The following is a 27,755-nucleotide window of genomic DNA, read 5'->3' on the forward strand; positions in this document are numbered from 1 at the left end:
AATTCTGGGTCTGTACATACAGAAGATAGCCTCAGATCATGCAACACTAAGATTTGGCATTCTAACAAACCCATGCACGACTTTAACTCTGTATTGTCTTTAAAGAATTTAGGGCACATCCCACTATGCTGCATGGTGGGACAGGAGCTCAATCTTATAAGGAGAAAATTCAGCTTCACTACATGGTAACGTGCTGAAATCTCATGAAGTAAACTAATTAGACGCAGTGTGTTGATTTTATTGTCAAATGCAGTGGGTTTTATAAGTCACCTAAACTTTTTTTGATTAGCAGTGGACAGATATCTTTAGCATTTAGTTATGAGGAGTAGATACCCATGGAGATATGATTTTGAGGGTTATCCTACAGTTTGAGCATAGACACACCATCCTAAGGTTAGGATTCAGGATCTGTGCATGTTGCCAGTGTACGATAATTATCGTATTTGTACGATAATTTTGCCCTGTGTACGATGTAGATCAATGATCCCAAAAAAGGCCAAATATACGATAATTTGACCATTCTGTGAATGTGTGGTTGTAATCAGCTTGTCGCAACTGTCAGATTTTTTTGTGAACCCTGAAAGCATTTCCATGTGACAAGTTTCAAGCCAATCGTGTTTTTCTATGTGAGCTACGAGTGACGTGCGTGCGTTTGCCTCAGAAGTTCCTAACAGTAGGTGGCTTTCAGGCCTCATGATTTGGCTCATTAGTTCCCACTAGTCATTATTTACTGGGACATTTAGCCCAATGCGACTGTGGGGCTGCTGATGAATCCATTCTGTACTGACGCAAAGCTTTGAGTGCCTGTTAGACGCTATTCAACACTAGAGTGACTATAGCACATCAATAAACTTGTTATTTTGGTTATGATGGGTGTACGATAATTTCCCTCAAAACAAGATAATTTTATGTCTCTGGTACGATAATACTACATTTCCCACCTGCCAACACCGGTGCATGCAAAAGCACGCCTCAGGGCAAATAGCAACACAATATAATGGTGTCAATCTTGCATTGTCTTGAAAAACATGGAAAAATTAATCAAGTTAAGCTAAAGGAGCTGGAATGGTATGCACTTTTATTGCAGTGTCATTAAACATATTCCTGAAACCATAAATAATGACATAATCTTTTTGGTATCATATGATGAATCAAATACTTTATCACAAATTGCCTTGAAAGGCTGTCAAGCTGGCTTTGCCAACCATCAGTCTGGCTAAGTGGCTAAGCTAAGCATCAGCTAAATCTAACTCAGCATATTTAAAACTCAAAATGAACAACTAAGAAGAAAAATTTTGAAATTTCTCAATTGAAATGTTCATGCCTTGGGGATTACAGATGCTTTATAGTCTCCCAAATATGATAGCTTTTAAATGCAAAATGTACTTGGCTTAAAACTCTTAGTATTCTCTTTAAGTTCAATGTTTTTAAAAAGGTTTGTGTTGCAAGTCTTTAAACTAAGCCAGTTAAATAACTTAAAAGGCTCTAGCAAACAAATAGTAAAATGTAATTTAGATGTAATAAAGGGTTGTTGTTGTTTTTTCTTACAGGTTAGCAGTCTTATCACAGATTTGTCTCTTTAAAAAAAGAAAGAAAAAAAGAAGAGAATAAAAGAAAAGACATGAAAGTCTGTACACATCTGGGATTGATGATGCTTACAAATATCTCTTCACACACTCATTCCACAATTTAAAAAAATGTTCCTTCAAAAGCAGGTTGATGTAGAAATGAACAGTAGTTGGGCGTCACTGCTCCTTAGTCACCACTTTCATCTGGACCATTACATCAATGCTACACTATACTGTACGTGTGACTTTAGCTATACAGTTCTGCAGTGAATACATGTACATCGGTCCATCACTCCATGCCGTCAGGGTCTGCTTGGGCCATGTAAGCATCCAGTTCTGCATCCAAGTGTCCCTTTGTCTTTGACATATAGGCATCCAACTGGTTGTCCAGCTGCTCACGGGTAACAGCTGGCCGACCAACTCCTCTGCCCCGCCCACGGCCACGACCACCGCGCCCATTGAAACCACCCCTTCCACGTAGTCCTCCACGACCTGTTCAACACAACACAAAGCAATTGTGACGAAATGCTAATGAACAGTAATCGGCAGTTCAGCTTAATGGCTTGAAGTACATACGATCACGGGAATTTTTAAAAGCTCAAATGCACACCGATGTCACGGACAACTAAAAATCCCTTGTTATTCAGTAAAAAACCACCTCATTCTGAAAAATGGCCCACCAACTCCACATCCAGCTGGGTACAAAACTGGCGACAATGGCATCAGATTCTGAGTCGAGATGTTGTTTTATGTAGCAGTGTACGCTATGACCCGTTCAGACATTTCAGTTTCTCAATATAATCTGCTTGACACTACAAATTCCTTTGCAAAAATGTAAAGAGTCTAGTTAGCCAAGCTGGCACTGATGCTAAAATTCCTAAGTCTGCTGCTGCCATGTAAACAAAGGGGAAACCGTCATATATTTGTGACATTTCACCAAGGAAATAGAGGCGCTTTACCTGACATAACAAATCAAAAGAGTTTTCCAGTCCACACGGAAATGTTCAAGTTGCAGTCAACACGCCAGGGGGTGTGACGATACACTCAGCTCACGAGAACGAGACGAGATTTTAAGAAAGCTACCATGACAAATTATATGACTGGACCAACAGACTTATTTAACCGAGTTGCACATGCATTTTCAAATGTTTTATTATACCTCTTTACATGCATGATGTAAGCATGCTTTTAATAAACTTCTTCTTCCACAAATTGAAACTAAACTGCGGCGGTGTACGGCATCCTCTTCATACAATGCTTGCATATTGTCCGTGTCTTTATCAGTCGCTCTGCTGCCATTTATCATTTCCGCCAGGTACCCAAAATGCTGCCAAACAAACGATTTGAAAGTGGTGGGGGCATCTTCAGTGGTAATACCGGTATTTTCCCCGACGTCATTCTGGCTGCTTGCTGCTTTCCCTCCTTCTCTTCTTATTTTCCTCCTCCTTCTTTCGGTTCTGGCAGGCTAGATGTAGCAAAGGCGCACTACTGCCCCCACAGGTCACAAATAGAAGTTTGGATAGCTCCCAAATCTTGTAAGACAGATTTTTAACGCAACGAGAAATATCGACGAGTGCAATCTCGTAAGATCTCGTGCCACGAGTCACAGCCCTAATGCTCAGGGAAGCATTGTTGGGCACCAGCATCCAGTTTGAAAGCCTGAACACCGGATCAATGGTGCTGTTGTCACTTATCTTATTCTGAGAAGCTGGCTTACTATAAGCACACACTAATAGAGCAGTGATCAACCTCTATTTGGAAAGTACAACCATCTAAAAGGAAACAGCACAAATTAGTACAAATCTATCTGTACGAATAAAGGGTGATGCTGTAACTGTGTGTAATCTCGCGAGATTTTGTGTCAAACCCCTAAAACCCAATTTTTTTTTTGCTGTTCCACAAATGTTTATGCATTTAGGAGACGCTTTTATCCAAAGCAACTTACAGGTAGGCAGGTAGACTAAGGGGGTCTTGCCTGAGGACCCCTACTAGAGGTAGTACCTTTCATGCAGGGGATTTGAACCCAGGTCACCACATGAAAGGTGGCAATCTTACCACTACACTATCCAGTCCCAAATATCAATATCTGTGTGTCCAAGGCCACCGTTTTATTCTAAAGGTACAAATGTTAAGTTCAATCTATCTCATGCTAACCAGCAAGTTAAGACAGTTATGGTACCTCTGGCTACTCCACCTCGAGCTCCTCCTCGGGACATAGCTCCTCCTCTTCCAGCACCTCCTCCACGCTGGCGACTTCCTCTACGCATCGCCATTCGACCAGCAGAGCCTCGCCCTCGCATGGGGCCACCTGTGGACATTCGCTTCCCTGTGTAACACAATGTCACATCATAGTTCACTGCATGCCTTGTAGAAATATGAAATGATATTAAAACATTTTAAAGCCTCAATAGTATAACACTAACCTAACACTAACTATCAGTTATACTCACAGCTGAGATAATGTGCAAGTTTGTGGATACACACCCCTCAGAGAAGACAAAGCTCCCCTAATTAATCCTCCTCTGACTCCTCCTCTGAAGCCTCCCCTGGTCATCCCCCGCATTCCTCCTCTGCCTCCTGGAGCTCCTCCACGCATTAGAGCGCCCATGGGCCGGCCCAACCTAGCTTGGATGCTGCCTTTCCCCAGGCGCTGCTTCAGGCTCTGACAGATGTTCATCAGATGCAATCATGACTAACTTAAAATCAACTAAACATTGTAGGCAATACTGAGGAAAGTCAAACTGGAATGGGTACACAAGGGAGTTCAATGATAACCCAAGACTGTGTTCAGATCAGCTAGGAGCTTGAGAAAAAAGGAGAGTGTACTCAATTAGGCCAGAATGTCATATGTATTGAGTTGGTGAGGAGTTTAGAAAAACTTTTCCTAATAGAAACTGTCCAAGGAAGGCACTCTTCATTCCAGCCTCCTCCTCTCTTCTCTCATTGTGCCAGACATAGCAAGTAATTTAAAAGATGTCTCCACTTGTAAAATGTAACTGAGGAGACAAGAATTGTTGACAGAACTATAAGTGATACAGTGTATTCTTAGCAGAAGTTTTTGGCACCCTCAACGTCTGAAGTGGGCACGGCATGTTAATCCTACACTGTAAAATGAACCAAAACTAAATTGCTTCTTGGTTACTAACAAATTCAGTGCTCATTAGGGCTGCCACAAACAATTATTTTAATAGTCGACTAATCCCCGATTATTTTTTTCGATTAGTCGACTAATCGGATCATACGTAAATTCAATGTAAAACATACAGCTTATCGCACCAGGATGCAGCTGCTCTTATATAACCATCATTAGCTTTCAGCTTGGAGTGTTTTAGGTATATTCTAACTACAAAAAAGACCATTAATATCATAGTTCATCAACCCTTTGATGAAATTTGCAGCTTGTTTCAACAAACAATTATTTAACTGTGTAACAAACACACAAAAATAAATACTTAAGGTTTTTTCTTTCTTTTAGGTTTTTCTTTCCTTCATTTGTCTCTGGCATCAAACATAGCTGCATTTAAATCAAATGAGGTAGGCACCTGAAACTCAGGAATTATTCACAAAAAGTTTTGGTCTCACTGACTCAAATATAACACCAACATGTTCAGTTTGGACTCAGTCAGAACATTTGCTTGCTGAGGTGTGCATGTAGCTAGCTTTGTAACAAAGCTGTCCATTGAAGATGAACGTACTTTTTTAGCACTGAAACGGAACGTTAGCCTTCCTATTCTAACACATCAGTGTTATAACGTTACAGAAAACACATGAAATATGTGTGCTAAGGCTAATTAATCAAATCGTCATCACTAATGTTAACGTTTACAGCTATCAATATGAGTAAGTAGCAAGTTAACTCTCTGTTTACGCTAATTTTAGCAGCTAACTAGCCAGTTAGCTTACCAAGATGACGGTCCCTCTTCACAATCAGCACAACAACATGCTTCCTTTTCAGGTGCTCGTTCATCATCGTTGTGCTGCCGTGGAAGCCAAGTTCTGCCTTACAGATATTACACACATTTGTCTTTAGTTTTCTTAAAATGTTCCCACACTTTTTAGCTCCGATGCCGGGTAGCCATGATACCAGAGCCCGTCTGGTTTAACTTCCTGTGACATCACGGCTGACCCCCAGTTACCACTTCTGCGCATGTGTGTCAAGGACAGAAACGCAGATGCAGCAGTGGAAGGTGCTGCAGCAGCTTTGAGAGAAAAACAAAGTTTGAAAAAGAACAAAAAAAGAACGCGTCGACTATTAAATTAGTCATCAACGATTTTAATAGTTGACATAATCGTGACGAGTCGACTAATCGTGGCAGCCCTAGTGCTCATATTACAGAAATAATTTAAGAGTTACAGCCAAATAATTATTAGATGATGTAACATCCCATTTAGTCACAATCTATTTGAAATATCACTCCGAAACCAGCAGGTTTAATTTTGTTTACATCTCTGACCTCACCTAATCTCTCCTCGAGTCTGCCCTTGCCTCTGCTTGCTTTTAGGAGGGACTGAGTCGAGGAGTGAAGGAACCGTGTGTGCAAATTGGGATTACAATCAGTGATGCCAAAGTAAGGTGGGAGTATTACTAAAAGCTAGAATAGGTCATTTGACTAGTGATGAATCATTTTGTCTTTTTAATTTTGTTTGTATTAAAACTATGTAGTAAAATCAGGATGTTTTAAAACAGAACCAAATCCAATGTGTAATATTCACAAGTCCCATCTTAGTCAGTAGTGGGTGTTATACTCTATTCTTTTAGGTCCCATTTCTCATCAAATTATTAGGTGATTTTGAATGAAAAACAGTTCAATGGCATTTCAGGAGCGGACTGAAAGACAATACAACCTCATGATCTCCTTTACTGGCTCAATACAAAAGGAGTTCTATGAATTATGAACATCACTCCATGAATCACATCCACTTTGGATTACGCAGGCTTACCATAACCATTTCTTTTAAATAAACATGGTGACAAAAGTTTTTTATGGTTTTCTTTTTCATGGCAAATAACTGGTTTAAGATAAGACAATTACTACAAGCTAGCTTATCTTGGCCTCACCTGCTTGTGATTCAGAGCAGCTTGTACTGAAGGCCGGTTCTCCATCTGCTGGGCCAGCCGGCGATTACGGGCACTAGCCAAATGCTGCTGTTGCATCGTGGCTCGAATGCTTACCGCAGTGGGTTGCTTGTTCTTCAGCATGTTAGTGAAGCTTTACAAGTGGGAGGGAAGAAGAGGGAGGAAGTAAAAGAAGGGGATGGGATATACAGAGTAGGAGGAGGAAGCAGGGTTCCATATCAAGTCATTTCTCATATTATGGGTGCGGCTATAAAGACTGTGGTGGTTGTTTAGTCAAGCAAGACTTCCATTCCACTTGTTGGCACTTATTTTCTCTCTCAATATTACGACAATCCAGAATTACTTATATTTGACTTCAGTGTTGTTTTTTTTTTTTAAATGAGCACAACTAAGGTGAACTAAGATCAAGAGAAAAAAAAATTGTGTGCAAAAACAGATTAAAGGACAAAAGCTGAGAGAAAGTTACAGAAGAAGAGCTACATTTTGCCACTTACAGGCCTCTGGCTGATTGGCTCGGATGTCATGCTGCAGCAGAGGCCCTGGACAATGAGGTGCGCTTGGCCCCTCAACCACTTACAGCATGGACCGTGACTTATAGTTAAGCCATTGAGTGGTGGTGCAGGAAAGGTAATATGGGAGAGGGGGTGTTTGGGGGTGGATTCCTTGTCACGTCCAAGCTAGGGCTGAGAATTTGGGTCTTGCATAGATTTTGACAGAGAGAAAGAGTGATAGAACATGCATATGAAGGAGCATGTGCTTCATTTTCACTGGGTTGAGAGAGAAAAACCAGAGAAGCAGAAAGGATAAGGAGGCATACCATCTCCCTGTTTTGTTTAACTCTTCCTGGTCCCTTTAAAACGTGTATACTTCACAAGTATACTTTTGACAAGCAGCATGAGTGCCTAGGAATTTTTAGGACAGAAGTCTGGTCCAGAAGGCTGAAAAAAGTTTACCAAGCAGGACCACAGCCATCACCCTGTGTCTACATGTGTGCACTGCTTACACAAGATATTTGGCCCAAGCAAAGCCCTTCTGTCCCATACTGTAATGACTTCTAACCCTGCTGGTGTGTCAGCAAAGGTTGACAGGGTCAACAAAGTTGAGTGAGCGGTGCACACACAGAAAACAGTCAGAACAGCATCCACGTCGGGTCAGGTCCCCCAAAGTGGCCTTCCGCAGAAAGTACTACAATCTTAACAAGTCAAGGTTGGCCTTTGCTTCTGGTGACTAACTGCTGACAGGGTGCGTGGCGTCTCACCGCTCATTTAGGGACACTTTGGTGGTGCTTTTCAGGACAACTTTTTGGGAGGAGGCAGCACTCATTTTGGGAAACTTTGATTGCAGACTCCTATAAACAAGAGAGAAAACAAAAAAAAGAAGAATTAAGAAGGAAAACCCTCTAAGCTTTAACATCCTGTGTGCGGTACCTGGTAAAAGTACAGAGAACTTTTGAATCCCAATGACACATTCTAACTCAGAACGTACAGTCTGTCAGCACTCCACAACATAGACTACACAGAAAATTGCATTAGTAAGCGGCCTTTAATACAAACTTATATCCAATATATAGGAGATTTACACCTCACATGTCATCAAGTTGTAGACTACTGTGTATGCTTCTGTGGTTACTGAACGTTTAGTGGAGGCAAATTTTTATTTCCATTTTAAACACGACCGATCGAAAGCACTGCCGATATTGTAATGTGAACTTAAACCAATAAGACATTAGTGTAAGTAAGGCGATCCGCTTAGCATCTATCTAACCACTTGCACTCGAAAATATGTAACTGAAATTAATTTTCTTGCTATAGGGGAAAAAACCATAGAATTACGATTTGGTGTAAGTGAGTGCGATTCAATTTAGCTGAGAGTTTAAAAAAAAAAACATGCCTCACATTCACGTGGAAATTAGTCCAAAAAAGTTTGAATGTTTGTTTTGATTAGCAAAAAGTTCACAAGGAGTCCAAATATCGAACAGTAGTTACTTACAGTGGCCGTAGCTTTAGCCGAGAGAAGCTGAAAAAGTCAGCTAAGGTTAGCTCTAGCAGCTAGCTTGCTCCAGCACGGTGTGTCCCTTTGTGGTGTCCTTTTAATATTCTTCTTCTTGAAAATATTTCTATTTCATAGATGAGACTCTTAATCCTATTCAAATGATGTGACAGAAGACGTCTGGAATTGACATTGAATAGCTTCTAGTAGTTGAAAATTTTAAGACACAGTCTCCGTTGAGACACGGTTTCTAAATGACTAAAATGGTGCGGCTTGGGTAGACGGATTCCAGGGAAAGAAAATGGAGAGGTTCACATGTTGCATTCAAAAAGTAGGAAATCCGAACGTTAAATTACTTTATATTGACCTCCGTATTCGACGTACAAGTACAAAGATAAACGTTGCTGCCTCTGGGTTGAAGTTTTCACTGGAAAAGAAATAATTACTTAATTACATAACTAAAACTGATGGAAACGTACTGAGACAGCATAACGAATTTAAGATTTTACGGCTACTTGGTACGCTGCCTTCATAGGAGATAACACACTAAATGGGAGTTGGGATTGAATTGAGTTTACGAGGGTTCCCGACAATGGTCCTTCTTCTGGGGACGTTTTTATTGAATTTTCTCCGTTAGAACTTGAAAGTACCCAATTCCAAGTTGTTGTCGAATGCAGCATTATGGTTGTGGTTTTACGTCATTTGTACGTACCTTCCTGTCTGGTTTTGTTGTTCGTTCACTAACATGGCTGCTGTGACTATGGTCGAAGCGTCCTCGGGCAAAGATGCTGTAGCAGAGGGGCTGTTTGACCTTCTCAAACCAGCAATACAGCAACTCGATTTGCATGTGCACTCAGTCAGGTAATTTTTAGGTTTGTTTTCAGATTTTTTTTAACAGTCACCTTGCGAAATAAGTAAGACATAACCAGATCATCTTGTCACATGACGTTACGGCTTTTAGAGACTGCCTTGTTTTTTAAATTAACCTGCACAACTACTCTGCAGTTACTGATATTTACCCTACACTCTTCTTTTAGTGTTTTCTGCTTCTCTGTTAGATATCTGTGATCATTTTTATGTTTTTGCAGAGAAAGCCAGGTGGAATTAAGGGAGCATATAGACAATCTGGCCACAGGTAATTTATTGGTGTCTGTCCATTTAAAACACGTATTTTGTTCAGTTACTATTAATCTGTCAATATTTTAAAGTCATCTTTTTAAATAAAAGAACCAGTGTGCTTGTTGACCTTTGTCCTGTCATGTGTGATTACATTCTTCATAGAGTTATGTCGGATAAATGAACATCAGAAGGTGGCGCTAGACCTGGACCCTTATGTAAAGAAGCTACTGAATGCAAGGCGTAGAGTTGTGCTAGTAAACAACATTCTGCAGAATGCCCAGGTAAGTAGCCGGAATTTAGTCTCATGGTTCTTTTCAAGGTTCCTAAAGCTGTAATCGCTAATCTATTATTTTATACACTGACAGTGAAGTGGAACACATACACTTAGGCCTAGTCCACATGTGCATTAGATTTTTTTTTTAAACTGAGTTCTGTCCTTGTTAGCAACCTTATTCTCAAGAGAAAAAGAATCTCATCCACTGAGCATTGTCTATAAAAAAAAGTCTTCGTCCATATGTCACTCATCTTTAAAAAAAAAAAAAAAAGACATTTGTGACGTGTCAAAAAAGTGAACTCAACTTTGGATGGAATTGCTTTTAGTCTCTTATTCTAATTAGGCTACAGCCAAACATAGGCTACAGTAAAACACAGAGCATGACGTTAGTGTTGCTAAACACATTACTGACGTTTCACACAAACTGATGTTTCACAAATTAGCTTTGCTCCATGTTTGACAGCCTATCCTTCTGAACCTGTGACACTGAGCCTACTAAGTCAGGCTATTAGCATAATTATGTTATGGCCAAATAATATATACCAATTAGAAAATTGATGTGGTAGGCAATGCAAAAGCTTTATCTCAGATTACAGATGAGGCATCATGTTCTTTCTAATTTTGTGTTATGCCGTTTTTAGCACTGAATATGGTGGTGGTATTGAAGCATTTTATAACCACAGGAGTTAATTTATGTAAAATATTTGCTTACACATTTGGGGTCACTTTTCTTGGGAAAGAAGTTGGTCAGTAGTTGCTTTCCGTCATTTCCTTTTTTTTTCTCTTTCCTGCCTCTGTTTTCTTTTTTGAATACCTGATTTTGCTTCTTGGGCATCATGCATGATTTTGCTTGTTGCGCACTACTGTTTAAACAGAATGAGCTCTGAGATAAATGCGCGCGTTTAAAAAGCCCGGTGAATGCAGACTAAACTATTTCGTGCAAGGGGTGAGGGTGCCTGTATTCAAACATTATATATAGGCTAGGATACAAAATTCAATATATCAATCAACCTATTTATTTACCCAAAACATTAAATTTACATTAGTTAGCAATATTTACTGTGATCTTTAAATCATATTAATAGTGAAAGGAACTCAGTCCCACTAAACAGGGTACCGGTGATGTGCACTTTGCTTATTATGTGTCTCTTGTTGTAATGATCTTGAATGGCTTCACTCTAATGCATTATTTCATCTCACCTGCTGAATAGTACAGTGTGCATGTAACTTTCCTGGACACATTAGTAGGGGGTGTCATTACAGCTCTTCTCCTAAAGTCGCTGGCAAACAGTTTGCCTACAAGTTTGTGTCCAAAATCACACACTTACTCACTAATCCTTACCTACAGACTACTAAAGGAGTTGTAGTAGTAGTGGACACATAATTAAAGAATGCTTTCGTACAGTACTTTGCTCATTTTCTGCACAAGGTCAAAACTGGTATATACATTTGTTTTATGCTAAGTTTATTCCAACCCTTTTCCCCAGATAAATGATTAGTATAATAATACTGATTTTAATTAGTTGATTAATAATGATCATTAGAATGTAATTGAACATCGTTTCTCACTTCTCAAAGTAATTTCACTTTTCATCTAAACTGCTTCCTCACTTCTGACTCAGGACTGGTGTTGAGCTAATGGATCATAAGTGTCACTGTTCCATCCACCTGCTCTGTGGGTTGTTTAAGTCACTTGTAAATTTATTCATTTATTTATTTACTTATTTGTTTATTTGTAAAGTGACCAATATGTTTTGGCGACAGGATTCAAGGTGCAAACAGCTATGAAACCACCTGGAGTTAGAAAGGTGCTACTCACTTCCTCAGATGCTAACAGAGATTGCTTCTTTTATTTTTTCAAACCAGAAAGCTTCCCCTATGTAAAGGTTTATGCACTTCTTGCTGCTCTGAGCTACATATACAACATGTGTTTTTTTGTTTTATCCTTCAGGTGAACCAGTTTCTGTCTGAGGGTGTTGCTCTATTTTAAGTGCACCAGGATGTTGTGTTCTCATTCCATACATGGCAGAAGTGTTTCTCAGACACTCCTCCAATGTATAGAATGACACTATCTTTGTGTCTGCTCTTCTTTTCCTCTTGGTTTTATTCCAAATCTATAGTTTCTTTCAGATTTCTTAGTTGACTTAAAAGAGGCCCAGTCTGGGTATATACAGGTTTGAAGTGCTTCCCTGGTGTATTTTTGTTACTTTTTCCTCTGCCAAGTAGGGACATTCTTAAAACAATAGTTTAAAATTATGATGACAGCCATTTTGTGATCCAGTGGTTGGTCCAAGTCAAAAATCTGTGTGTGTTTAGGTTCTCTGCCTACTTCATTGAGTGCAGTTACATGCATAGTTTAGTCGATCTACGGTTACAGCTTGACTGGGCCATTTACCTGGATGATTGTCATTGTCCCAGTATATTTGCAAGAGTGGGTTATTTACTGAAGCATGTACAAGCCCATGATGCTGTGGACTGTGTGAGGAAACGTTGCCGCTTCAAACTTTCTCTGTGGGAAATTGATGTACATGCAAACATCGCAGAATTCTCTGTTCAGGCCTCTTTAAGCCACGTGAATGGTGATTTTTGTTGAATGACGCTGTGATAGCTGTCCAACAAAAGTAACAGTAAAACGTGAAACTTTATTTGAAATTCAGATGTATTAAAGCAGCATTAGAGAAGTTTGTGAACCTTGAATTTACTTGGTTCTGATTCATCACCAACCTTTGTCATGCACATCCCCAGGCCTGAAACTGCAGTTTATAAGTTTGGTTTCCAACTCCGTACCACACTGTTTTGCTTGATGGTCTCTTGACATTTTTGTGGGCTTTTGATGGTGTCTTTATGGCCTCTTCAACATAACAACAATTTCATGTGTATGACTTTCCATGTGCTGGGCTCACACAGAGATTTGTTTTTATGACAGTAATGTTCCATCCTGCAACTGTCGGGGGAGCCAAAGAGCAAAAAAAGTAGTGTAATTTTAATATACACAGCTACACTTTACTGTTTTTACAAAAAAAATAAAATGATTCAATTTTGGAGCATGTGTGAAGAGCCTTGGACTATTTGACCATATAATGCATTTAAAAAGTCAGACTAATAGTAATTTTTATTTTCCAGTGCATTGATTTATGCCATGAAGGCCTCTACTTCTCAAATTTACTGCATAACTGCACCAATGGCATAGAGTTGTTCCTTTGTAGGAGCTTAGTGCTCTGCTTTCCACTTTCTCCATGACCACAATGGGTGCTGTCTGTTAAAATAGTTATTGTATTTAAAGTAATAATAATAATGACAATATTACATTATATTTATAATGCACTCTTCATCAGGGATCTCAGAGTTGAGGTCAAAATTATTGCCCCCCCTATGAAATTTAAAAATGTTTTCAAAAGTTTTCCAAGTGCTGTTAAACAGCTCAATGATTTTTTTTAATGCAGCTTTTCCAAACATCCTAGTTTTATTTTGGATGCTTACATTTATTTACTTTGCACACAGAAAGTAAATTATTTCACAAAAACTACCTGGGTCAAAATTATTAGCGTCCTTAAGAACTGACCTTTTTAGTGAGCCAAGCACAAACCACTGTAGTGTAATCATATGCTTTACCTTTGTAATGCTCACAGCTTGTAACCAATCAATCAATCAATCAATCAAGTTAAAACTGAAGGTTGTCTTACACTTTACACAGTATAAAAACCTCATTAACGGTTTGAGCAGTCACTTGAGATAGCATCATGCCAAAAACAAAAGAATTTAGTTCAGACTTGAGAAAAATAATTATTGGTGCTCACAAAGCAGGAGAAGGATATACAAAGTTATCACAGCGTTTCCAAGTGTCAAGAAGTGGAGTGAGAAGTATCATCAAGAAATTCAAAGAGATCCACACAATACAGAACAAGTCTGGCAGAGGTGGGAAGCGAAAGACTCCGGAAAGAAATCTAGTGAGAGTTGTGTCTAAACACCATAGAACAACGACTTATCCAAGTTAGGAATTGTAGTGTCAAACAAGACAGTCAGTAGAGCCCTGTACAGAAATGGACTGCGAGGATGCAGGGCAAGAAAAACTCCACTTCTACAGAAGAGACGCCTTCAAGCCAGACTGAAGTATGCTAAGGACAATCTGGATAAAGATTATGCATACTGGAGGTGTGTTCTTTGGTAAGATAAGACCAAACTAGAGGTCTTTGGCCATAGAGATGTTGCTTATGTTTGAAGAAAGAAGGGAGAAACATACAGCCCAAAAAACACCGTCCCCACAGTTAAACACGGTGGTGAGAGTATCATGCTGTGGGGCTGCTTCAGTGCGTCTGGACCTGGGAATCTCGTCAAGGTTGAAGGAATCGTGAAGAAAGAAGGACATCTGAAGATTTTGAAAGAAAATCTCTAGCTGGGTCTGGGTCGTCGCTTTGTCTTCCAACATAACAACAACCCAAAACATACATAGCTTCTGGTGAAGAGCTACCTTCAGAAAACCAAAGTGAACATTATTGACTAGCCTGCACAAAGTCCTGACTTGAATCCCATTGAAAATCTGTGGGGTGCACTGAAGGCCAGGGTCCATGCTAGAAGACCATCAAATCTGGAGGAGCTTGAAAGAAGTTGCCAAAGAAGAATGGGCTGGGATTCCTCAGGAGATGTGCCAGAGACTTGTTACAAACTACAACAAATGACTGCATGCTGTTATCCAGCATAAAGGATACACAATTGACTATTAGCATCAGGGAGGCTAATAATTTTGACCCTGGTAGTTTTTGTTTTTTGTGAAATAATTTAGTTTCTGTGTACAAAGTAAAGTAATGTAAGCATCCAAAACTGGGATGTTTGGAAAAGCTGTGCTAAAAATTCATTGATCTGTTTTACAGCACTAAAGAAGTTTTTGAAAAAAAAAAATTAAAATTTCATGGGGGGGCTAATAATTTTGACCTCAACTGTACAAGGTAAAAGCAACAAGTTAAAAGCATACTAAAGAAAAAATAATAAAATACCCAGATCATAGTCATGTCAGCAGTCAAAGGCCTCTGTGCAGCCCTCAGTTGGATAGGGAGACTGTTCCATAGGCGAAGTGCCCCTCGGTCTCCTATGGTGGAGAGCTTGGTGCTGGGAGCTCGGAGAAGGAGGAGAAGGCTGCCTGCAGATCTGAGGGTGCGGGTGGAGGATTGTGGAGTGATGAATTCTTGTAAGTAAGGAGGTGCGTGTTCATTGAGGCATTTGTGGGTGAGCAGCAGTATTTTATAGTTGATCCGGAATGGGACAGGGAGCCAGTGCAGTGAGTAGAGGATGGGGGTTGTGTGCTTATATTTTTGTACTTTCATCAGGACCCTGGCTGCGCTGTTTTGAATATATTGCAGCTTTTGGATGTACTTGCCAGGAATCCCGGTGAAGAGTCTGTTGCAGTAGTCTAGTCTAGAGGAGATAAAAGAATGGACAAGATTCTCAGCATCTGGCAAGGTTAAAGTTGGGCGGAGCCTGGAATTGTTGTGAAGGTGATGGAATGAGGTCTTGCATAGGCGCTTGATATGGTCATTGAAAGTCAGATGGGGATCGAACCAAACTCCTAGATTTGTGACTGAGGAGGAGAGAGGGATGATTTGGCCATCAAAGGAAATTTGATATACCAATGACACCAATGACAAGGGCCTCTGTTTTATTGCTATTTAGCTGGAGGAAGTTGCTGTTCATCCAAGTTTTTATCTCCTAGAGACAGGTGGTGAGGGATGACAGGACTGCAGAGGGGTTTAGAGCAGTCTTGATGTAGAGTTATGTGTCATCAGCATAAAAATGGAAAGAAATCCCATGTCTGCTGATGATACGGCCAATGGGGAGCATGTAAATGATGAAAAGGATGGGCCCAAGGACTGAGCCCTGCGGAACACCACAGGTGACAGGCAGCGACCTGGACTTGCATCCTCCCAGTGAGATATATTCAGTCCTGTCTGAGAGGCAAGACTGGAACCACTGTTGTCCACTGTCTGACAGTCCAATCATGTTATAGAGGCGCTCCAAGAAAATGGTGTGGTCCACAGTGTCAAATGCGGCTATCAAATCAAGGAGAATAAGAAGTGATGGTAATCCTGCATCAGCTGCCATCAGTAGGTCATTTGTTACCCTAAGCAAAGCTGTTTTGGTGCTATGGGCTGAGAGAAAGCCTGACTGAAATTTTTCAAACAAGTTGTTTAGTTTGACCTGAAGCTGAGACGCAAAGTACTTTAGATAGAAAGGCAATGTTCGAAATACTAACAGAAGACAGAGCTGGTGGTGGGACTATACGTTTTCCATTTCGTCTACAAATCCCTAGCGTGCAGGTGTTCTGATGACGTCGTAGAGGTGCGATGCGGTCGGATGGGGACCAGATGGATGGAACCGTAGCAGATCCATGCTGTGTGTAAACAAACTTTTTCTGGGCGCTTTGGTGGATATAACGTGGTCAGCGTTGAAGTCCGAGCTGTCTGATGGTTGTGATGCATGCTGGAGTGGTGGAGTTACAGAAGCTCTGCAGCTGCGAAGTGGAATATTTCAGCATCGGGCACAGGTGAAGAATGCTTGTTGTTATCCATCCACAGAGCTGGAGGACTGGCCAAATGGTCAATTGCACTGGGACAGCTCTGACTGACAGCCGCCATCAGTATAATCCCTGCAAAAAGAGTAAAACTTGTATGGCTTAGAAATTGTTGGAAAAAAAAAAAAAGCTTTTGTTTTGAGACGGAGAAGCATCAAACAAACAAACACCAGCATCCTCTCTCGTCTATATCCTATATCCTACTCCCTCAAATAAAAAAAGTTCTTCACTAGGATGTGAACAGCATTACTTTATTTCATGCAACATTGGAAAAGACATCAAGTCACTAACCCAATCTCTTGTGTAGGAAATACTCCACATCACATACAGAACTCCACATTTTGTCAACAAAGTTCAACATCATTATACTGGCTCTAAGTGATGTAAATGTAACACTGATTTATGTATTTTTTGTTATCATTATTTAAAATGGTATTTATTTTTTACCTTTCTGCAAGACAGCTGGCAGCTCACTCTCAGTCCTCCTGTGCAGGGGTGAAGCCATAGTTCAGTCAGAAAAAACTAAACTATTATAATGTATTATAAACTGCTCCATCACAACCTGCAATGTCATCCTTTCATGTTATTGTAGTTGCAGGCTTGTCCCTTGTGATGTTGGACCCATTTTTAACTGAGTATAACCACACTACTACTGGCAATGGGAAAGTATTTTATCAATTCAATTCAATTCAATTTAATTAAATTTTATTTATATAGCGCCAGATTACAACAATTGTCATCTCAAGGCACTTAAGTAATATAGTCCAATTCAAGCCAATTGGAGTTCAATTAATTGTAATCATAATCCAATTAATTCATATAGAGCCAATTCAAAAAATTAATATCCTAGCTAAGGAAACCAACAGATTGCACCGAAACTTGTCTTCAGTCCAATCTCCCGTCCTGAGCCTGAGGGACTGTGGAAAGGAACGACTCCCTTTTAACAGGAAGAAACCTCTGGCAGAACCACAACCAGGAAGAAACCTCTGGCAGAACCAGACTCAGGAAGGGTGGCCATCCGCCTCGACCAGCTGGGGTTTGAGAAGACAGAAAAGAGGGAAAAGAGGGGGGGGGACACCATAACACCATTCAAAGGATATCTTTTGGAACAGGGAAACATACGTTAATAACCACAATAATGTCACATGTACATAAAATCAATTGTGAAATTAAACAGGGGGAAAAAGAGAGCAAAGTGAGGAAAGGTGTGACAGATGAGGTCCCCCAGCAGTCTAAGCCTATAGCAGCTTAACTATAGGATGTTTCAGGATTACCTGAGCCACCCCTAACTATAAGCTTGATCAAAAAGGAAAGTTTTAAGCCTAATCTTAAAAGTGGAAAGGGTGTCTGCTTCCCGGACATTTACTGGCAGCTTATTCCACAAGAGAGGGGCCTGATAACTGAAGGCTCTGCCTCCCATTCTACTTTTAGAAACTCTGGGAACAACAAGTAAACCTACAGTTTGGGAGCGAAGTGCTCTGTTAGGAAAATATCTTACAATGAGATCTTTAAGATATGATGGAGCTCGGTCATTAAGAGCTTTATATGTGAGGAGAAGAATCTTAAATTCTATTCTGAATTTAACAGGGAGCCAATGAAGAGAAGCTAAAACTGGAGAAACATGATATCTCCTGTTAGTTCTCATAAGAACTCTGGCTGCAGCATTTTGGATCAGCTGGAGGCTTTTCAGAGAATATGTGGGACAGCCCAATAATAAGGAATTACAGGAGTCCAATCTTGAAGTAACAAATGCATGAACTAGTTTCTCTGCATCACCCTGAGACAGGATGTTCCTGATTTTAGCAATATTACGAAGGTGAAAGAAGGCAGTCCTAGAAACCAGTTTTATATGTGCATCAAATGATCAATTCTGGTCAAAAATAACTCCAAGGTTCCTCACTGTAGAACTAGAAGCCAAGGAAATACCATCTAGAGTAACTATATAACTAGACAATTTCTCCCTGAAGCGCTCAGGTCCAAAGAGAACAACTTGAGTTTTGTCTGAATTTAAAAGCAGACAGTTCTGAGTCATCCAGGTCTGTATGTCTTTAAGACAGACTTGTAGTCTGACCAACCTATTGGTTTCATCTGGTTTCATAGATAAGTACAGCTGAGTATCATCAGCATAACAATGGAAATTTATGCCATGCTGTCTGATAATGTTACCTAATGGAAGCATGTATAAAGTTAAAAGAATATTGGTCCAAGCACAGAACCCTGAGGAACTCCATGACTTACTCCAACGTGTGAGGAAGATTCTTCATTTCAGTTTTAATCAGTTTGTATTAGCAGGTGAACCAGTGTTTATGCAGCCTCAGACAAAAACTAGTTAAAAATTGGTCTGCGCTCTTTGGAAGCTGTATTGAGTAGTAAGTCTTGTTTACAAATAAGAGCACTAATTGAGCTTTCCAAATGTCAATTAAAGCCCTCCAAAAAATCCCAAACAAGACTGAGATAGGGGGTGGAGAATGTCAGATCAGTAGCAAAAAAATTTGGAGGAGCTTGAAGAGCTCATGAGGACACAGAAAGATTATCGCAAATGCAGTATTGTGTGTTTCACTGAGACTACCAAGAGACTATATACTGTGGGCAGAGTGATTAGGGAATTGATGCAGCTGAGGATAATGAACACAGGTGAAAGCAGTGATGCTAATAACTAGACAGGAGGGAACTGAGGAAAGCTATGGGTGAGAGTGTGAAACACAATTGAGCACATAGAACCAAATAATACATAATTCAAACATGAAAAACACTAGAAAACTCAAAATACAGGGGGGAAAGCACACAAAACCAACACCTCCAACTATGTACCCATTGTTAAGCCACAACTTTCTTCAGTACGAACTTTGAAAAAATGGAAGATGAACTGCGGGGATGCTTTGAGTTCACAGATTGAAATGCACTCTGTGAGCAACATGGAGATGATATCAGTGACTGAGTGTGTGACAGATTACATTCATTTCTCTGTGGAGAGTATTACTTCCTCAAGGTCAGTCAGATGCTTCCTTAAACATAACAAATTCTGGATCAAAGAAAGCCTTTGGTTGTTGAGGACTGTTCAAGAACAGTTGAAAAAAGATTAAAAAAGGAAGACCAGGGAGAAAGGGGGGTACAAAAAAAAGCTGGAAAGCAATCTCCAGCAGAGCAACGTGAGAGATGTGTGGCCAGGGATGAAAAAGGTCACAGGCTTGAAGTTGAAAGAGGGTCTAACTGATAAAAGCCTGGATAGAGCCAATGACCAGAACATGTATTCACCATAGGTTCAGCTCAGATCAACACTCAGTATGCTTCTCCCCTATTATTAAGATTAAAATGATTAAGATCAGACTTATTGTCATGTACAGGGAAATACACAACATTTCTCCTCCGCATTTCTCCTCTGCGGCCACTTCCGGCAACACAGACCTTCCATCCTACCTGTACCCACATCCTTTCTGTCACACCTTCATATTGTTACACTCCACCTCAGTAATGGATCTAAACACAGCCTCACCAACATCTGCCCCCACATCAGGACACAATGAGACCTCATCTGCCTCCCCTCCATTCTATGTGTCTCCAGCAGTAAGGTGAAGAAGCAACTGGAGAGACTGAACCAGAACAAAGCTGCAGGTCCAGATGGTGTCAGTGCAGGGTCCTGAGGACCGGTGCAGAACACTAATGTGTGATTTTGCAGCATCTCGTCAACCTTGGCCAAGATAAGTGAGTCAAGATAAAGTACCAGTGTTGTGGAAAACATACTGCCTTGTTCCAATACCTAAAAATTCCCATCCATTTGCCGTCAATGACTACAGACCAGTTGCCCTAACATCCCACATTATGAAAGTCCTGGTGAGATCGTTATTATCTCAACTAGGTAGGCAAGTGGACACCTTTCAGGATATACTACAGTTTATCATCTTGGGGTTCGTGTTGAAGATCCATCATCTATCTGCTTCAACAAACCCACGCTCATCTGCAGACAAAGCAGGCAGCATGGTGAACCCTGAAGTGTTGTGTGTCTGAGAAGGTGGTCAGCAGCACAGGAGCACCACAGGGGACTGCACTCTCACTGATTCTCTCCACTCTCTACACTTCAAACTTCCAGTATAACTCAGAGTCCTGACATCTCTAGAAATACTTAGACAACCCTGCAGCTGTTGTGCTAGTGATGGGGGCTGAGTATAGGGAACTCCCTTGAAAAATAGATTTTTAATCTCAGTGGGACCTTTTTCATTTTAATAAAAAAAAAAAACTTTGTGGCATGGTGTGGGAACAGTCGCCTCTTCTTGAACACACACAAAACGGGATGATTGTGGATTTTAGGAGGACCAGGAATAAGCCAAACACTCACTGGTTATGGTCTCACTGTCTCTGCTGAAAATACAATTTTTCTATCTACATTTCTTTCTGTTTGTTGAACATTATAATGTGATGGTTTAATTGCACTCCAGTACCAGCTTAGCTTAATTGATATCAGCTTCAGGAAAACATGATTTTTTTTTACATGTGAGGACACCGCCACCACGTCTGAATATATTAATAGGCCTTTATGGTCAAATAGAGCGCACTTCAGCTACAGTCAGAAAATGTCATTTATTTGACTCAGACAGGCCTACAGAGTAAACAAACAGCTCTGTGCTATAGCTAATTATTGCAGATAAAGTCATGGCAGAGGAAAGTTTGAAGAGCGTTATGTAATTAGTTAATATTGTGACTTGTTTATTTCTACAAACAGCTGATCTTATATAAAGTTCAACTATTGCTGCTCTGCATGTCTGTCCAATAATGTTTATACAAAAGTGCACACTTTTGCTCTATCAATAGTTATCATAAATGTTACTAGGTCCGACCAAGTCAGATTTCGATCAATAAATGTTACAAAAAAGGAGTTAATCAGGGTGTAAATCACAACACTGGCACATTAAAATACCACCAGATTAATGAAATGCAATATATATGTGAAAGGGACTTCTTCAGGTAAACAGGGAAAAAAGCAATTTTCAACAGAGGAGGTGGTCTCAGGTATTGCCTGCCTAACACTAACAATGCAGCCTTCACTCCCCTCCCCAAGTGGTTTCTCAACCATATGCACCTTGGATCTTGTGACTGAAATATGTTGGTCACACAGGTAAACATCTTCCAGGTGACAATGACCTAAAAAAGAAAATGGATTGGTGGGTCAGGTCACGCATACAGTATATAGTGTCAATGACCCTCACATGTCCAAACAATAGCTTATAGCTTGATACTCCCTCAGTCTGTGAGGACTGAAGCACCCTTTGAATGAGAGGTGAAATCTCTACAAAACCAAAGAAAGAATTCCAGTTATCTTCTTTTTTAGCACTGAGGACTACTATGAGCAGGATCAAAGAGAATCTAGACATATACGATGGAACCTTATAGCTCTCTGTTCCACAATATAGTAGGCCAAGCATCTATATGCAAACATGTATAAAGTCCTGTTAACATAATGAGAAACAGATGTCTGCTGATTGCTGATGTCTGCTGTGATCAGAGGGCAAGATAGCATTTTCTGATGCCAAATCAAGAAAAATGTCACAAAATGTTAATGCCCACTGAATGGAAAAGACAAAAAAAAATTTGGGAATATCATCACCCTGGAAGGAGTTTTTTTATAAAGTTGCTTTTAGCATTTGCTTATGAACAGTAGCCAAAACATTTGTAAAAAATACCCAAGTTGTTCTGAAAACTGTAGGAAACTGTAGTTCCCATAAGTCCCCCTGTTGTTTTTTCTCCCAGCAACTCCCAGCAGCTGGTCCCCAGTAGCAAACCCGCTAAATGCTGCTTGCTCATCAGCAAATGGCAAATGACTGCATTCAGTGTTGTCACCTACATTACCAACATGTAATATAGTCCAAAAGTCTAGAGTGCAATATGCAATATGTCTTAGATGTATTACAACTATACTACAGCTGCAGCACTATTGATAGACAGATAGAACTATTAATCTCTTGACGAGGCTCCCTCTGGGAAATTAAGGTTCCGGCAGCAGTACAGAACTGTAATATATATTTAAGATTAAGATTTAGACTTTATTGTCATGTAGATACATGTAAATACACAAAATTACTCCTCCGCTTTTAACCCATCCAGGTTGGCACCTGTTGAACACGCACATGCACAGGGTCGCACACTCATGGAGACAGCGGTGGGCAGCCATTCACAGTACCCAGGGAGCATGGGGTTACGGTGCCTTGTTCAAGGGCACCTCGGCCGTGGCAAGCAGGTTGACTGCCAGTCCTCCAGCTGTCAGTTCACCAATCTTTGAGTGGTGAGATGGGAATTGAACCGCCCTTCTGGTTATTGGACGACCCCACTCTAACCACTGAGCCACGGCCGCCCTGAATGACTACTATAATATTATTATTACAATATTATTTTTACTACAAAAATTATTACTACTCTTTTACCAATATGCTCACATCCTTTACTGCTAGTGCTTGTAGTAATATCATCACAATTACCATCTGATCAAGTTGCCAAAAAATGCAGACTTTAAAACAATAAAGAAACAACAGCGTATACTAAATGTTCTGTCCCCAGGAACGTTTGAGGCGACTCAACCACAATGTGGCCAAGGAGACAGCACGAAGGAAGACCATGCTGGAAGCATCAGGAGTATTCACATCCCGCTCCCCCAGTAAACCTTGACTCCCTTCCCCCCTGCTCTGGATGGCAAAAGTGTGAACCGTCATGTTGATAGGTCAATACAGGACACTTAAAACACTAGGAGGGCCAGTCTTCCTTTACCTATTTAGATATTTGTTGAACGACTTGCTTATGTTCACTGCTTTTTCATGAAAATAGTAATCCTTCACATGGCTTATTTTCTTAGCCTATACAAAGTTATAAGCTGTATGGTATTACCGCATTGTAAATTGTTACAAATGTAGCCGCTAAAAGACAATGGCCATTACTTGTCTCCATTTGACTTTATTCTGTTGGAGGAAATTAATATTCCTGAATTCTGAGGAACATGTATGTACTAGTTCACACACATCAATGGTACTGGTAAGATAAATACTTCTGCCCATGAGAAAACTATTAAAAAGTACCCCAACTAATTTGACGTTGATGTAATACTTAAGACTCAAGTCTTTTTTTTTTTGTCTTTTTTTTTTATGATATTAAAGAAAACCCTTCCATTTATTGTCTACCATTCTTACTTATGTCACAATGCATTATAAATGGTTCTTTCTGCCTGGTCAGTATACCCTTTGGTGAGGGAAATATGACTTCTCTTTGGCTTCAGTTTTAACCTAAGTACAGTATAAGTGGTAACAACACAGACAACATCATATGAAATGTACAACAAGATAAAAAGAAAAAGATAGGAAGGTTGAGAGTGGGGCACAATCTATGGTGTCTTTGTTACAGCTACCTTTCAGTGCTAACCGAGGAGTGTTTGATGTATAGAGCTTCACCCTCTGTCATCTACTGTTGTAGACATGCCATCTAAAATATATTATTAAGGAGCCAAGTGGCCTTGTGCGCTGACCTAAGACAGTTTCACGCTGGGAAGTAAAAACACTCAAGAGACTGGGTCAGTTGTACAGCAACCTTTCACATCATGTCATCTCAAGGCATAGTAAATAAGTTTCTTATAAATCCACTTAAATCCAATTATTATACAACTCAGTCCAGTTTATTGTTGGCCACCTCAAATTTAAATTAATTATTATTATCCAGTGTAACCCAAATCAGCCCTGTTTATTATGGTTTTATTCATATTATTCCAGTTTATGAAAACATAACCAAGCCAAGGAAGTCAACAGATTGCATCAAATCTTCAGTCCAACTAAATTCCCCCATCTCCAGCACATAAGGGATGGTAGGTGACAGTTGAACATGAAGCCCTCCAGCAGAAACTGGGTTTGGTCAAATCATCTTTCTTGCTTAGGAAGGTTTTTAACTAAAATAAATGGCATGGAAGTATCTGGCCACCAGTCATTATAAGAGCAGTTCAAATATTCTGAAATACTACTAAATGGAGCTCCAATGTCTCCTTTAATTATCTCTCTTACCATGGGAAACACTGGATCATCTTTTATGAAGGAAAGCTGATTTTATTCCATGATTCCTTGCAGGTGCAAATTTTTAAGTGACGTTCAATTATATTCATCCATTCATACTTACTGGGATTTGTGTGGCTAAATATAATGAAAAGGGGGCAAGTCTGAGTAGCCTGTGACAAGTATACCTTCATTCTTGTGTCTTTTTGTTTAGTAATAATAAAGTATTATTTTATGTTAGAACTTAGAAAGCTAAAATTATGCTCATGTAGCCTCTGTCACGTCATAAGACTGAAATACAGAAAGTTTCTGAAGCACTTATATTGAACATTTGTAGTTTCAGTGCTACAGACATTACAGCTTTGTGTAAATGTGGTTTGATTCTCATTGTTCCGCAAGTTATCTTTTCCTAAACCCTTTTCTTAACCCTAAGATGTTTTCTAACAAGGTAAAGGAGACAAGCTTACGAAACGACAATTGATGGTTCATTTTTATTTATTATTCGACCTTACCCCCAGTCTCAGGAAGGGCGGCCATCCTCGACACTATCTGCCTGCTTTACCAAGAGGACATCCCTAACCCATGTGTGAGTAGTTGTGTTCTATTTAATTCTATTTCGATGGAAATACTCTGCATCTCATACATCCCTGTGATCTCCTACTTCAACAGCTGCGTGTTTCTCTGTTTGCAGTTTGATGGCCCCAGCACATCTCGGGCATTCGATGATGAAACTGTGTCTGTAGACACATAAATGCCACAGGTAAGCTATTTATTATTAAAAATGTGAAACTGTTTGGATATGTCTGCAGTCTGCCTGTTCTATACCAACAGGCCTAATTATCACCAATACACTTTACTGCAGGTTGCAACAAGAACACAAATTCCAGCAGCAAAGAGTGGAGTAAGTAACTCTTCACATTATTATCACTACCCACATACTTTGTTGCTCACAGGCACATTTCCTATACTGAAACTTCTGTTGGGTATAGAGAGCACCAAACTAGATGTGGAATACATGAGATGAGAGAGGGATGTAAGTATAAATTCTGACAAAGGAGAAGGTCATGGTGTGAACTGTATTAAATTCTTTTTTCTCTCCACAGCTTGAAAAACATGAAAAATTAAGCAAATTAATTAAGCAAACACAACTTGAACTTGAAACTTGTCATTATTGTACGGTTCATGCAAAGTGTTAAATTTGTTTCTACATTTATATTCACAGTGGGGTGCCATGACCTAATGTTTGGAAAATGATAAATTATCTCTGTTCATTTAGCGTTCTTACACTTGCTTTAACTTTAACTGCTACTCTGTCAATGCTAAATAATGAAAAGAAGTTCTAACTCAAAGGTCACAACAATTATTAACGGAAATAAGTGTTCCCGTATAGGTCCCTCACTGTGTCAGGAGAAACTGAGTCCTTTCAGGCACTGGAACCTGCAGGGAATTGAGCCTGAAGAGTTGTCCACAAGACAAAATGTACAAAATATGAAGTATACTATTAAGGTAGGTCCAGCATCCATAGCCTCTGTCGCCAAGCAGGACACCATTGAACTCTACTGCAGAATAAGAGAAATGTTCGTTGGATATACATGTATTAAGACTCGGCAAATTGATGCAATATGTGCCCTATTTGGATATCTATAATAAAGTATGACAAGCACTTTAAATTCCTTAAAATGACCTCTACACCTGACCTCTCATTAGATTACCAAAATTATGCCTATGCTATATACACTTTACTTCAAAAGTACACCCCTTCGGGTAAGTAAAATTCTCGGGCCTTGTGCAAAACTCTGTAACAGTGAGAATGCTCAAAGATCCTAGAATCATGAACTGATGTTAGAACTTAAATTACCTCCATCACAGATCATCTGTATGCATGGAGGATAGGAGTCAGTGATGAGGTACTAATGTAATATTGCTCAGCATTAATCAAAAGAGTTGATGTGGTATTTTTCCAAATGAGAAATCCAGTTCAGAGTCTATGGACAATTATCCCCAATACGTACCTGTACATTTAGGCTATGAAAAAAGTTTCAGTTTACGTAGTCAGCCTCCACAGGTCCAGCAGGGGCCTGGATGCGTACATGGGTACAGTACAAAGATAACATTGGGGAAACCTGAGGGAGATGATGAACTTAATGCAAATATGTCAACCAGTAGATTAATGATAATTGATATTATTGGCTAATGTAATTGTGAAGCAGCAGCCTGAAAGGACCTGTCCTCCATTTGAGTCGGTGTTTGTGAAATGTGGGACGGAGATGTAATAAAGTATCAATTACTTTTAACGAATAACATCTTCTTTTTCATTTAATTTCATGCTCAGTACTTGTACAGTTGCATTTCTTTAGTTGCACTGGCACTAACTGATTGATTTTTGTTTTTTATAGAAGACATGAGTTGCGGGAGAGTGAAATTCTACCAGGTGGAACTTTCTTTCAATTCAATTCAATTCAGTTTTATTTATATAGCGCCAAATTAAAACACTTGTCATCTCAAGGCACTTAAATAATATAATCCAATTCAAGCAAATTGGAATTCAATTAATTGTAATTATAATCCAATGAAATTCAATTAATTAATTTCAAAATAATACAATTCATTCATACAGAGCCAATTCAAAAATAATATCCTAGCTAAGGAAACCAACAGATTGCACCGAAACTTGTCTTCAGTCCAATCTCCCGTCCTGAGCCTGAGGGACTGTGGAAAGGAACGACTCCCTTTAACAGGAAGAAACCTCTGGCAGAACCAGAACCAGGAAGAAACCTCTGGCAGAACCAGAACCAGGAAGAGTGGCCATCCGCCTCGACCAGCTGGGGTTTGAGAAGACAGAAAAGAGGGAAAAGAGGGGGGAAAAACACCATAACGCCATTCAAAGGATACCTGTTGGAACAGGGAAACACAAGTTAATAACCACAATAATGTCACATGTACATAAAATCATTTGAGAAATTAAACAGGGGGAAAAAGAGAGCAAAGTGAGGAAAGGTGTGACAGATGAGGCCCCCCAGCAGTCTAAGCCTATAGCAGCTTAACTATGGGATGTTTCAGGATTACCTGAGCCATCCCTAATTATAAGCTTTATCGAAAAGGAAAGTTTTAAGCCTAATCTTAAAAGTGGAAAGGGTGTCTGCTTCCCGGA

General features: G+C 39.8%; 2 protein-coding genes and 1 long non-coding RNA gene across 4 annotated transcripts; 2 read left to right on the plus strand and 1 right to left on the minus strand.

Moving 5' to 3' along the window:
• Positions 1-1,046: 1,046 nt before the first annotated feature.
• chtopa (chromatin target of PRMT1a) lies at positions 1,047-8,936 on the minus strand. 2 transcript variants are annotated; one of them, XM_072370847.1, is made up of 6 exons: positions 8,635-8,934; positions 7,904-7,993; positions 6,628-6,778; positions 4,053-4,230; positions 3,748-3,894; positions 1,047-2,060 (listed from the first exon to the last, which is right to left on the minus strand). In XM_072370847.1, the coding sequence occupies exons 2-6, from the start codon at positions 7,966-7,968 to the stop codon at positions 1,858-1,860; spliced, it is 744 nt and encodes a 247-aa protein (XP_072226948.1). In that variant the 5' UTR covers positions 7,969-7,993; positions 8,635-8,934; the 3' UTR covers positions 1,047-1,857. The 2 variants fall into 2 exon arrangements, 1 of the variants encoding a protein (XP_072226948.1); XR_011908400.1 differs by having other exon boundaries at positions 1,971-2,060; positions 4,019-4,230; positions 8,635-8,936.
• A 413-nt stretch (positions 8,937-9,349) lies between these two features.
• snapin (SNAP associated protein) lies at positions 9,350-23,656 on the plus strand. Its single transcript, XM_072370853.1, has 4 exons — positions 9,350-9,495; positions 9,723-9,769; positions 9,916-10,034; positions 23,136-23,656. Exons 1-4 carry the CDS (start codon positions 9,380-9,382, stop codon positions 23,241-23,243), a joined length of 390 nt encoding a protein of 129 aa, XP_072226954.1. The 5' UTR covers positions 9,350-9,379; the 3' UTR covers positions 23,244-23,656.
• A 1,260-nt stretch (positions 23,657-24,916) lies between these two features.
• On the plus strand, positions 24,917-27,132 carry LOC140275397 (uncharacterized). Its single transcript, XR_011908401.1, has 3 exons — positions 24,917-25,190; positions 25,296-25,364; positions 25,467-27,132. It is a non-coding gene; the product is annotated as an uncharacterized lncRNA (long non-coding RNA).
• Positions 27,133-27,755: the final 623 nt, after the last annotated feature.

Source organism: Leuresthes tenuis, unplaced genomic scaffold (assembly GCF_036924035.1).
Source record: "Leuresthes tenuis unplaced genomic scaffold, fLeuTen1.0.hap1 SCAF_18, whole genome shotgun sequence".
Taxonomy (NCBI): Eukaryota; Metazoa; Chordata; class Actinopteri; order Atheriniformes; family Atherinopsidae; genus Leuresthes; species Leuresthes tenuis.

Bases quoted from the DNA above. Each gene is read 5' to 3' on its own strand.
- chtopa (XM_072370847.1), bottom strand. From the start codon at position 7,968: ATGAGTGCTGCCTCCTCCCAAAAAGTTGTCCTGAAAAGCACCACCAAA. The intron at 6,779-7,903 runs GTGAGACGCCAC...CCACTTGTAAAG, and splicing joins AAAGTGTCCCTAAATGAGCG to CTTCACTAACATGCTGAAGA. The intron at 4,231-6,627 runs GTGAGGCCAAGA...AACATCTGTCAG, and splicing joins CTGCTCTGAATCACAAGCAG to AGCCTGAAGCAGCGCCTGGG.
- snapin (XM_072370853.1), top strand. From the start codon at position 9,380: ATGGCTGCTGTGACTATGGTCGAAGCGTCCTCGGGCAAAGATGCTGTA. The intron at 9,770-9,915 runs GTAATTTATTGG...CATTCTTCATAG, and splicing joins TATAGACAATCTGGCCACAG to AGTTATGTCGGATAAATGAA. The intron at 10,035-23,135 runs GTAAGTAGCCGG...TTCTGTCCCCAG, and splicing joins ACATTCTGCAGAATGCCCAG to GAACGTTTGAGGCGACTCAA.